Here is a 12,500-nt window from a genome sequence, read left to right as displayed (position 1 = left end):
CCAGCTTTTGTTTTTCTAAATATAAGCCTTCTGGAGATATTTAAGAAAAACTATTTCCAAGACGCCATCTTCAAAGAGCTCTAGCTCCCTTAGGAAGCATTTTCGGACTAGGTAAATTGGGTGAAAAAGTCTTAAAATTATCTAAGGAATCTCCTGTTTTCGTTTGTCGGTAGAGTTTCTGGACACCCTGTATAATAACGTTCATGGGTGGTGCTTTAATTTTGCTGCTCAGTGTATAATTTTTGCCAGTCGATCAGTTAGTTCAATTTCTGAACACTGCTTCGATCTGTCATACATAAAACGCTAACCTAACATGAAACTGACGTCTCTGACCTTGTTCTGTGATCTGATTGTAAAATTGATTATTGACTTTTATAAAAATAATAAACAAATGTGGCTCTAATTTGTAAATTAAATTTTGTAAATCGATTGTTATACCTAATAATATTATGTGACGTGTCCTTTGAATAATTCTGAAAAATGTTTTTTAACACATTTAATCTTTTATTGATAGGTAAGTATTAGAAAAAATAGCAAGCAAAATGTAAACTCGTAATTTATAACTATAAATCATGAGTTGCAATAAATAGGAATGCCCTCCACAAAATTAGAAATATCTATTTTCTAATTTGATAATGCATTGGATATGTTGAATATGTAATATTATACCAACAGAAAGTTATACCTAATGGATACTGAATTTAAACTATCAATATTTTCCATTTTGTTAAAGAGTAACATTTTTCGAAGAAGAACTAATTTACTATAAATTTCTGTAATCGGCTGTCATCTTAATTTTTTTAAATTTCTTATTGTAGATAAATTAATTATATTGTGAACAATCTAAATTTTTTGTAGATGTGAGTTTGTTGTGAGTTCAACCATGAATTTATATTTTTTTTTTTTGGTTTATTGGCTTTGGGAAGAACCCGTTTTGCCACGAAAATTTATAACATTTAAAAGTCTATACATATAACTGAACAAAATTTGGTACAAATACAATTTTTACAAATCTGTACATATAAATACAGTAACTGAATACAATTATTTGGTACAAATACAGTTTTTACAAATCTATACATATATATTTAATACCTAACTGAATACAATTTGGATTGGTTGATACAGACCTAAAAGTTGAGGAAATTATAAGCGTCTCCTCGTACGACCCAAAAAGTTACAAAAAATAGCTCTTACTTCGGGATTATGGATGCACTCCAGCATAATGGAAAGATAATTTTGAGGAAACGGGATTTTTAATTTAGTTAATTCCGCAATAAGGTAAGAGGTGGCATTAGAATTATGACTGCATTGAAAAATCCAGTGATTAAAGTCGTCAAAACTGTCACTGCAGTCACAGAGGGGGGATGTGGCCAATTTCATCTTATAAAGCTTGGAGTTGACTGCTCCGTGTCCAAAGAGGCACCTAATGTATTTGGTGTTAATTTTTCTATTGGGATGGCTTCTTTTAGCAAGCTTTGTAGAAGGAAGTGTTGGAAAAAGCGTGCAGTACTGAAATGCATTGTTAGATCTAATTGTTGTCCATTTGTCTGCCCATTTAGTTCTTAAGTTTTGCTTACATATAGATAATGCGTCTTGTAGCGTTAATTCGGGGGCTTGTTTGCCATCAGTGATAGCTCTTTTTGCCAGTTTGTCAGCTGTTTCGTTTCCCGTTATGGAGGAATGCCCTTTGGCCCATATGAAGAATGTATTTATCTGTTTATAATCTAAGGCTCTTAAGGTTGTCAAAATTTCCACGATTATTGAGTTATTGTATATGGAGGTAACCGGGTACACCAGAGCTGATAAAACAGATTTCGAATCCGATATTATAGCCAAGTTTGACAAGGGTAGCAGTGAATTGTTTGCCCAATCCAAAGCCTTAAATATAGCAAGTGCCTCTGCTGTAAAGATTGTAGAGTTTTTGTTTAGTTTAAACAACAAACTTTCGTTTGTGTTTTCCCTGTACACTGCACATCCTGTTCCAGTAGGGGATTTGGATCCGTCTGTAAAAAATTTATGTACATTACCTAATTTCTCTAATTCTATTTGCATAGATATGTTATTAATTGCTGGGTTATCATTATATTCTGGAAAAATAATATTTGGTTGTGTAAGACATATATCGAATTTAGCCGTGAAGAACGGCAAACCAGAATCATCACGTAGTTCGATGTTTGAGACTGTTGCAAATGCATCAGCTAGAGGGGGACAGTTTCTGTTGTGCCAGTATTTATTAGTGTAGCTATATGCAGTTAAGATGCCTAAATTTTTAATAAGGTCGTTGTGTGTAAATCGTTTTTGTTTAACGACGAATTTTTCAGCTAGTAACTGTCGTCGAAGTTGCATGGGGGGTTCGCCACACTCTGCAAGGAGAGCAGCTGTGGGAGTGGATTTAAATGCACCAAGAACAATGCGTAGAGCCTTGAACTGTACCCTATCTATTTGTGAAAGTCTGGAATTAGTGGCTGATCCATACAAGAAACAACCATAATCTAGGATAGATCGAGTGTACGCTCGGTAGAAAATCAAGTTAATGTTAGGGTCAGCGCCCCAATGATATCTGTTAATTGCTCTTAGGATATTAAGACTTTTTTCACTTTTCTTAATGCATCTTGATATGTGATTGGACCAGGTCAGTTTGCAATCAAATGTGATACCCAAATATGTGTATGTTTTGCAAACAGGTATAGTGTGATTTTGAATTGTAAGGCTATTAAGTTCTGGCAATTGGTGTCTGGTAAAAAATACAATAGCAGATTTATGAGGTGATATTTCAAATCCCTGTTCAGGAAAGTATTTAAAGCAGCAATGTACTATATACTTAAGATTACTAACACATTGAGAGTAGTTTTTATGAGTAGTGTATATAGAAAAATCGTCAGCATATTGTAAAATTCTTGCGTTCATACCAAGGTTGTGAACATCGAGGGTATAGATATTAAATAGAAGCGGGCTCAACACCGACCCCTGTGGCAGACCCGAGTTAACCTCTCTAGGACCTAGAGTATTTGTATTGCATTTTATAAAGATCTGTCGTCTGAGGAACATATTAATAAGAACAAATGCAAATTGTGGTGGTATATGGATGTATGTTAACTTTTCATATAAACAATCCAACAGCACACTTTCATAAGCACTAGAGATATCTAAAAATAAGGCAGCTGAATAATGGTTTTCTGAAAAAGCCAACTGAATTTCCGTTGCAAGATTGGCTGCACAGTCGAGAGTACCTTTACCTCGCCGAAAACCAAACTGGGATTGGGGGAGGATGTTATTATTTTCTAACCACCATTCTAATCTGAGTTTGATAATTCTTTCCAAAGTTTTTAATACACAAGACATTAGAGAAATGGGTCGCAGAGCTTTGTTGTCACTGGCCTTAGGAATAGGAATAATTAGACACTGTTTTAGTGAGGGGTAATCCGTATCTCCTGAAAGTATATTGTTATATATTTTGCAAAGAAAGTGTTTCGCCGAGTCAGGGAGCTTTTTAATCATCATATAATTGATGCCATCTAAGCCTGGAGCAGTAAGTTTTGACGATTTGATATTAAGTTCTAACTCTCTTAGTGTAACTGGGGCTAGAAGAGAATGATCATGATTACTGGTGGGTGTGTAGTGAATGTAAGGACTAACAAAACTTGGAGCCAATTTATGAAAAAGTATTTCCGCCTCATTTTCTTCACATGGTTGGATATCATTTTTCTTCTTTTGAAATCTATTAATCCGGCGCCAAATTTCCGAGGGATTTGAATTCCTATTGAGTTGAGTACAATAGTCTGCCCAAGCCTGTTTGGCTTTAAATTTGAAGGTTCTTTTGCAGAGCGCATCTATTTTTTTTACATTGATATAATTTGAAGTTACCATATTGCGCTTGTACGTTTTGTAAGCTTCCTTCCTTTGGGTAACTAACTGTTGACATTCCTCATCCCACCAAGGGGGATGAGGAGCCTTTTTAGGAGAGAAGGGGTAAGTTTTTTTAAGAGCTGAATCCGCCGAGGATGTCATTGAATTGGTGATAAAGTTAATCATTTCGTTAGTATTGTTGAAAAGCGGAATCTCGGAGAAATCTTTATCAATTTTTGTTTGAAACAATGCCCAATCAGCTTCTCGCATAGACCATTTATGAATGGGGGTAATATTAATATTATCAATTCTGAGTTGTTGTAACACAAATGTGATAGCATAATGGTCAGAGCCATACGTATCTGCTTTAACAGACCAAGAGAATTGTGAGCTAAAGTTGGACGAAATGAGGGTAAGATCAACACATGATGGAGGAGAGCCAGGGGCAGATACTCTGGTAGGAGATCCGTCATTTGCAATGATAAAGTTGTCGAAGTATGCTAAAGCTTCCATGAGTATGTTACCGCTATGATCATTGTTTATAGAGCCCCAGGCTCCATGATGGGCGTTAAAGTCGCCACCAATAATAAAATTATGCGGAATTTGTTGAAAAAGAGAAACATAGTCGTTCACTGTGACTGCAATGCTACCTGGACGATAAATACTAACCACAGATATTTTGGTGCCATTGACATCAATATCAATGCCACAAACTTCAATATTTTTATTAAATGTTTGGTTGAATACTATATTATTGTATTTAATATTATTAGAGATAATTATGCTAACACCTCCACCTCGTTTATTACGTCTATCTTTTCTAACAATATTAAATCCCTGTAAGGACATTTCATACTTAGGTTTGTACCAAGTTTCCGAAATAAGAGCTATATCAAAGTGTTCTTCTGTAAAAAGTTGCGTAATAGAGTTTTTATTAGAGTACGCTGATCTAGCGTTCCACTGGACAATTTTTAAACCGGCCATATCAGGTAAAGAAATGTTTAATCACGCTGTTAATTATATTTTCTACATCTTGTATAGAGGGAACTGAACTATTAATCGCAGGGTTTCGAGCAGGAATATCTGAAAAGAAATTATTGATTGAATCCTTCAAAGTAGTAGCGAATTCATTTTTAAGATGTTCATCGTTATTTTTAGATACATTTTTATTATAGTTTCCGAACTGGAATACGGGGCTAGCACAAAAGCTAAATTCGCTTGGAGCGGTAATAAGCGTAGGAGACGATGGGTGTATTTTTCGTTTTTTTCTAGTAGAAGCTGCAGTATTTGAAATATTTGCAATGGAAGGCAAATGTTTTGATGAGCTTTGAGCAATATTGGAATAGGTATTTGGCCTGGAAACTAATGAAGGGAATTCAGTAGTGGATGACAGTAACGGAGCAAATCTGTTTTTTTGAACAATACTAGTGTAGGCAGGATTGTCAATAACTTTTTCGGCCTCTTTGAAAGAAATATTAAGGTGTGCCATTGCTTCCTTAGTTCGTTTTTGTTTTTTATACTCTGAACAATCTCGATTTGTCGAGTTGTGTGAATTAGAGTTACAAAAAATGCAGAAGTTATCACATTGAGTGCATTCGTTATCATTTTCTTTGCCGCAGTTTCGGCATTTCTTTTTTCCTTTACATTGAGATGCAGAGTGACCGTAACGAAGACAATTGTAACACTGCATAACAGGATGAACGTACGTGTCTACAGGACATCTCACTTTATTTATATAAATAAATTGGGGAATTTTGTTCCCTGCAAATGTGACAATTATCATTTGACGGGGGATTTTTTCAATCACTCCGTCTTTTATTACTTTTCGAAACATTCTTTGCACCTTACGAACAGAACACTCTGATTTTATAACTTTAACAAGATCATTTTCAGTCAGATATGTATCGACCGATCTCACAATACCTTTTTTTTCAGTTAAATGTGAGGGGATATAAGCTATCAGTTTATTGTCTTTGAATACCGAATTTTCCACTAATTTGTTCGCAACTAACCCTGAATTAACTTCAATTTTAAGTCTATTACGACCCACGCTACTAATTTCTAAGATCGATTTTTCGTATTCCGAAAGTGCTAACAGTTTTTCACCAAGTCTCATTGGATGCAATATTCCCACATTCAAAACTTCGTGTTCCACAAAAATTAAGTACGGACCTGTATCTCTTGACGTAAATCGATTATTAATGGAAATATCGCGTTTGAAAGACTGGTTTGGCTGGTCTAAATTACTTGCTGTTGTTGTTAATGAGCTTTTATTGTTATCATTATCTGCTGGAAAAACTTGATTTTTGTCCCCTGTTGCAATATTATTCTTATCGGCTTCTGTAAATCCGCGAAAACCATCTTGATTAATATTTACATTTGAATCGTCGAGTTCCATGCCATCCAGAACCCTGATATCCTCGATTCTTATATTTGAAGATCGCGGCGGCTTCCCGCCGCCAGGTGAAGTTCCCGACATCCGTCCCAGACAGATGTCGGATTTTTAAGTATAATTTCCCAGGATAAATTAAGTAATGAATCGACTTACTTGTAGAAATCCAAAAAACTTAACCAAATAAATGAGTAAAAGGTAAACAAACTGTGTATTTTTTGCGGCAATTAGTGAATCGACTTTTAAATCAAACACGTCTAATCACTAAGAGACTTGACAGACAACTCCCTGAATTTATATTAATTAATTCATATTAAGCTTCATATTATTCCTCATTTCAGTACTTTGTAGGTTTCTTATCTGAACACCTCAATAGATCATGCGAAATGTAAAATTAATTTCCACTTCTGCGAAGTCTAGCCAAAGGGCTATTGTACCCATAGTTTGTAGCATGAAATCCCATATGAAACAATGATCTATCTCCTGTACGTAAATTTCCCATCCTCAGACCAAGCAATTCCAGAATATCAGAACAATTCATAAGATTGTTCAAAATGCTATATAGAAATATGATATCAGTCTTGACCCTTAACCTAAACTAGTGATGGTCAAAGTATGACCTGCGGGCCAACTCTGGCCCGCAAAGGGTCCATCAACAGGGATAGTATACATCGATGGCTTAATCCTATAATGCATCAATTTTTGTTCGAGCTGAAAAATTCAGGAAAGTTAGATTTTGCACTTACGAACACAAATGTTCTGAGGCAAAAATTGATATTACTGCCAGGTTTTCCTTTGAAAGGAAAAAAAAACAGACATCCGCCTTGAGGCAGACTTGTGCAGTAACCATGCGTTAAGGTAACTGCATTTAATTTTTTTTAATTATCAAACTAAGCAAATAAAAACATACTGAAATTATTGTTTATTATAAAAATCGTAAAAACATGTTTTTGTGGTTAAACTACATAAAGATAAATTGCGTTTTATACAATATGCTTGGGTTTCAGATGTGAATTTTTTGTAAATTTGCACTGTTTTTTACCAGTATGATCCCGAAATAGACACCAGTGGCCTATTTGATCGTAACGGATATCCTCCATCGGAAGATATGCTCTCTTTGGTGCTCTTGCAGTGGTTTTAGGTGAACAACTAGAAGGTTGGCCAACGAGTTGTTTGACTGGAGTCATGCCACACAAGCAGAGCGATTCAGCTATTTGTGTTCTGAACACTGGCAACTCAATTTTTTTTGTGCATGAATCATATGATACAGTAGGTAAGGGTTGATCACCGCCACATCTATGAGGTGGTAAAAAATACGATTACTCCATTTCCTTGTCTTCATAATAATATGAATACGATACCGACCTAATAGTCCATCCATAAAATTAACACCTCCCTATGCCGATCATATACTTTGATGATCTGTGGGCAATCGATTTCATTGTGAACTCTTTTTTCTGTCCCAACATCTAATTTATTTGGGACTTTACGCTATCATGTTGGATGCAAATGGTTGCACGCCAACATAAGTTGATCAGAATCATAGTCACTCTCAACATCTGTTGCTTCAGTCATTCCAGACAGTCTGCATCTCCGTTGTACCATATCTGAAAAGGAAAATGTACTGTACTGCATCTCACAACGCTTCAGTAATACCCCATAAAATAAATTTTTACTATGCCAGAATGCACAAGTCCGCCTGTAGGCGGAGTATGAAAAATGGAACATAACAGAAATATCGAAATTGATTTAACCCAAATTAGATGAAAAATGTGTAATAGAGGTATTTAGCTACTCACCTATAATTTTTTCTGCTTCACTTAGCGTTCCACAAACAAGTTCTTATTTTACTAAAAATGTGTATTTCGGGCCAAATAATTTTTTCACCCAATACTACTAATTGTTCCCATATACTAATCGCCTCGGCTGCTCTGTGACCGATATGAATCTACGGACATCACTATCATATAAAACAAGTCATCCACGAAACAGTTTTAGGTAGGTATGCAACCAGAATTTCTCCCGTTGATACCAATATGACTTTGATCAAAGTCCGCCTCAAGACGGTTGTATGCATTAGAGGGTTAAAGTACACTTATTGTATGTCCATTTTTTTCTATTATTGAGTTATGCACTGTACATTGATGACCCCCTAACAGTCTCTCATCCTGTACAGACATTGTATGTCCTAATGCGTTTGGTGTGGTATAAATGACATTTCAAAACTGTGTGCTATAGCGCTGTACTATAAGAGCTTAAACATTCAAACTCTATTTTCTCAAAAAGTACATGCACGGACAGTAAGTGTGCTTTAAGCCATGTACATATCGCTTTAACACAAAATGCTTTTTTTCTGTAATTCTGGCCCTCCTATAGAATTTTTTTAACTTTGTGGCCCCCCATTAAAAAAGTTTGCTCACCACTGATCTAAACAGTGGAGGAAGATGTAAGAAGTTGTTGAGTTCTTGACCTTATAATCTCATTTTCCAAGAACAAACCCTCAAATTCCTTTCCAGCACTGCATGTAAAGAATTAAGGCGACCAAACAGTTGAGGCATAAGATACCATACTATATTCCCTTTAGGTCCTTGTCGCAAATCTGAAGCTACTCAGTCCGAGCCCGACCTGTAATGTCTCTTATAATAATGAGTCAAATATAACACCAAGATCTCGAATTTTACTCAGTCTACTTAAAATATTTGAATGTCTCTGGTCTCTGATACTTAAATTCAATGCATGACCTAAAGTTAGAGAAGGTTATATTGAAACATTTATTCAAGTTCAACAATAACGCATTAGAAGTAGACCATCTATAATGAGTAAGTCTTCTTGAACTTTAAAACAATGAGCTAAATATAAGTTATAATAAGTCTATATAAGATTAAGATCATCAGCTTAGAGTAAAAATTTTGCATGCTTAAATATTAAAGCTATATAATTAATGAATATGTATGTTAAACAGTAAATGTCCCAAATGGGTACACCACAGGAAACAGATATAGTACATGAAACAAGAGATTTTGTTTCACATATTGTACCTGTTTAATCAGATAGCTAACAACATAGTAACACTTGTAAATAAGAAGGAGGAAAGTCCATGCAGCTGAAGTTTATGAAGTAGGCAAAAGATCATGATTCACTCTATCAAAGGCTGTAGAAAAATCAGTATACAGTAAGCGCCACCCTACTAGATACATGGGTAGGTACCTAATTGCAATGCTTATGGGCTAATCCAGTCCATTCTCAGATGTGACTTTCATTTCTGTCATGTTACTGTCAAGAAACTATTCAAAATAATTGTTTTTCCATACAAAAAATACATTAATCAATAGTATTATTATTCTGCTTTAAAATAACTTTATTCAAACACCAAGAATATTACAATACTTTAAAACTTTTACAACTTTAACAACTTGACAACTACACTGACCAGCAAAAAAAGTGGCCACCCTATAAATTCCCGAAAATAAAAATTCATTGGAAGTTTTATGCACTGTTTCATATTGCGTTTCAATTTAAATATTTATTGCGATCTTGTACGCTTGATTTTGACAGTTTGTGACTGAGCTTTTAGTCAGAAGAAGTCAAGTTTATGTATCCGAAACTTTAAGTATTCCGAGAACTACAGTACAGAGAGTTTTCCATCACTATTTTAGAGACTGGTCACATCGACCTTATTCCGGTCGTAGAAGAGTTACCTCGCAAAGAGATAATCGTTTTATTGTGATGGAACTTTTAAGAAATCGCCATTACACTGCAATTGCTGTAAGAAACCGTCTGTAGGAGGTTCGAAATGTGAAAGTGAGAGAACGATTAGAAGACGCCTCAATGAAAGAGGACTAATGGCAAGAAGGCCGGCTATTGTTCCCGAATTACAACCAAGACACTGTAGGAATCGATTAATTTTTGTTCAACAACATCAACACTGGGATATACAGGATTGGACCCGAATTCTCTTTACTGATGAATCGCGGTTCTGTTTGAAGTCTGGCAATGGCCAAGAGAGAGTTTGGAGACGGAGAAATAAAAGATATGCCCAAGCTTGTATGTCCCAGAAAAGAAAGTTTGGCGGTGATGGTGTCATTGTTTGGACTGGAACCTCATTTGAGGCTCGAATTAAACTTCTTTTCATCAATGGCCCTCTGAATGCTCACCGGTATATAGTTGATGTTTTAGCAGAAGCAGTAGTTCCATTTGGTCCATTTATTGAGGACAATTTCGTCTTTATGCATGATAATGGACGATCGCATACTGCAAGAATCGTGACAAATTACTTGGGGAAGTAGGAATTGATACTTAAGAATGACCAGCCTGCAGCCCTGATCTGAATATCATTGAACATCTTTGGAATTAACTTCATCATAGGGATATAAGTCAACCAGGCCAGCCTGAAAGTCTTGCAGAACTTCAAAACATACATCGTGAAGAATATGAGTGTATTCCTCGAGCTTTTATTCAAAATTTGTTCCTTTTACAAAATTTTTGTAATACCCGATATTAGACAATTTTGTTCAAGTTCACTCGTATTGTTTATTGTGTGTAATTCGTTTCGACATTACACTATTTTCTTTTGTAGCCTTCTAATTAAATAAATTATGCTAAGGAATCAAGCAGTAATGGCAATGTTCAACGAAAACATTTCGTTTATAAATTCGCAAAAGTGTGTGTGTTATTGCGTTGCCGCTCCTGCAATACTCAGATCAGATTTATCGATGGATTCTTATGTAATTTTTTCTTCTGAATCCAAATCTGAAAACGGCATTTCGATATTTCTAACCGTCTTCGAGATAATCGACCTCAAAGTCAAAAATGTGACGTCACAATCGTTTTATTTTCTTCCGACACACTACACGTCCAGCTGAAATCGTTGCTATTAAGTAGGCTAGTTTTTTTAATCTCGATTTGTTAAGCAAAACATAGGTTATTTACATTTTAGTTTGACACTTCGTGAATGTCAAACTAAATTTTAAATTAAGTATTAATAAAACATCAATGACATTTGATAGTGAATTTAATTATTATATAAAATAAATAAGATGTTCAAAAATACAATTTGAGTATATTTTAAAAGCAATAATTCTTTAACAGCTTTGAAAAGGTTTATACGAGTATACGGCTTCCCCTTTATGATCGTTCCATTTGCTATGAAATTAAAATATAGTCGGTTCGCTAAACTCGACACAACTGGCTAGTGATTTTAGTAGGTAATTTTTTTGTTTTTTGAGAATTTTGCCAAAATTGGCAAAATTACTAATTGTTTAGTAATTATTAACTAAATAGTAATCATTTTTTTTTTGCCAAATTGACAAAATTATTGACTAAAATCACTAGCCAGTTGTGTCTGAGTTTAGCTAACCGACAGTATATGAAATAATATTGTTTGGTATAAAAAATTATGGTCTGATATGTGCAATTACATCCTTCTAATGGAAAAAAATATTTGAAGATTTTTCTCAAATTATGGATACCAACAACATTTTCATTTATAACTCTTTTATTTTTAATTTGACGAAGAAAAGTTATTCTTCATAAAAAGCTCTTCATTTTCTAAGATTTATGATGCAGCCATCATAATATATAAAATTTTATTAATTTTATACGAGGTATATAAAAAATATGAATTTCGATCAAGAGTAAACTACCCTTATAGTTCATAACATTTAAATTAGAATGATATAATTGCACATTAAAACAATTATTAATTCTAAACTACACTCACCGGCACAAAATTCCGCCACCCAAAATTTTTGATTAAGTTTGACAATTTATAACTTTATTATTTGTACTCCGATTTTCAAGATTCTTGCATCAGTTTGTAGGTACATGTATTGATGTCGTTTATTAATATTCCGGTAACAAAAAATTCTTGCTTAGATGGAATTATACGGGGGAGAATGGAAGCGTCGTTTTTTTCTCCTAACTTTAAAAAAATCTGTGGAAAAATTGGAGGGCTGATTTTGTTTCATACTCCTTTTGTATTATCCTGGAGGTATTACTAAGGTTTTGTATTTTGAATTATCGGAATATCTTTTTTCTTGTAAGAGCTGTAAATAAAAATACTGCTTTGAAGGTTTATTTTATTAAACATGTCAAACGCACTAAAATTAACAAAACAAAATTAACAACAACACAAAAATATTCAATAGTGGGTATGTCCACCTCTTGCAGCAACAACTGATCGCAATGTGTTTAGCATCGAATGAAGATGTGTTATCCTTGCCTGGGGAATAGCCCGATATTCCTCTACCAGGACATAACT

General features: G+C 34.5%; 1 protein-coding gene across 1 annotated transcript in view; it reads left to right on the top strand.

Moving 5' to 3' along the window:
- The first annotated feature begins 327 nt into the window (after nt 1–327).
- Nucleotides 328–12,500, top strand: part of LOC126889812 (protein disulfide-isomerase TMX3-like) — a 107,596-nt gene continuing 95,423 nt past the window's right edge. The window contains exon 1 of the mRNA XM_050658475.1: nt 328–514. Coding sequence (XP_050514432.1) covers nt 481–514 — 34 coding nt within the window. The 5' untranslated portion in view covers nt 328–480. The remainder of the gene's footprint in view (nt 515–12,500) is intronic.

This window comes from Diabrotica virgifera, chromosome 8, assembly GCF_917563875.1.
Source record: "Diabrotica virgifera virgifera chromosome 8, PGI_DIABVI_V3a".
In the NCBI taxonomy this organism is placed as follows: Eukaryota; Metazoa; Arthropoda; class Insecta; order Coleoptera; family Chrysomelidae; genus Diabrotica; species Diabrotica virgifera.
This window is presented reverse-complemented; position numbering and strand designations above follow the sequence as displayed.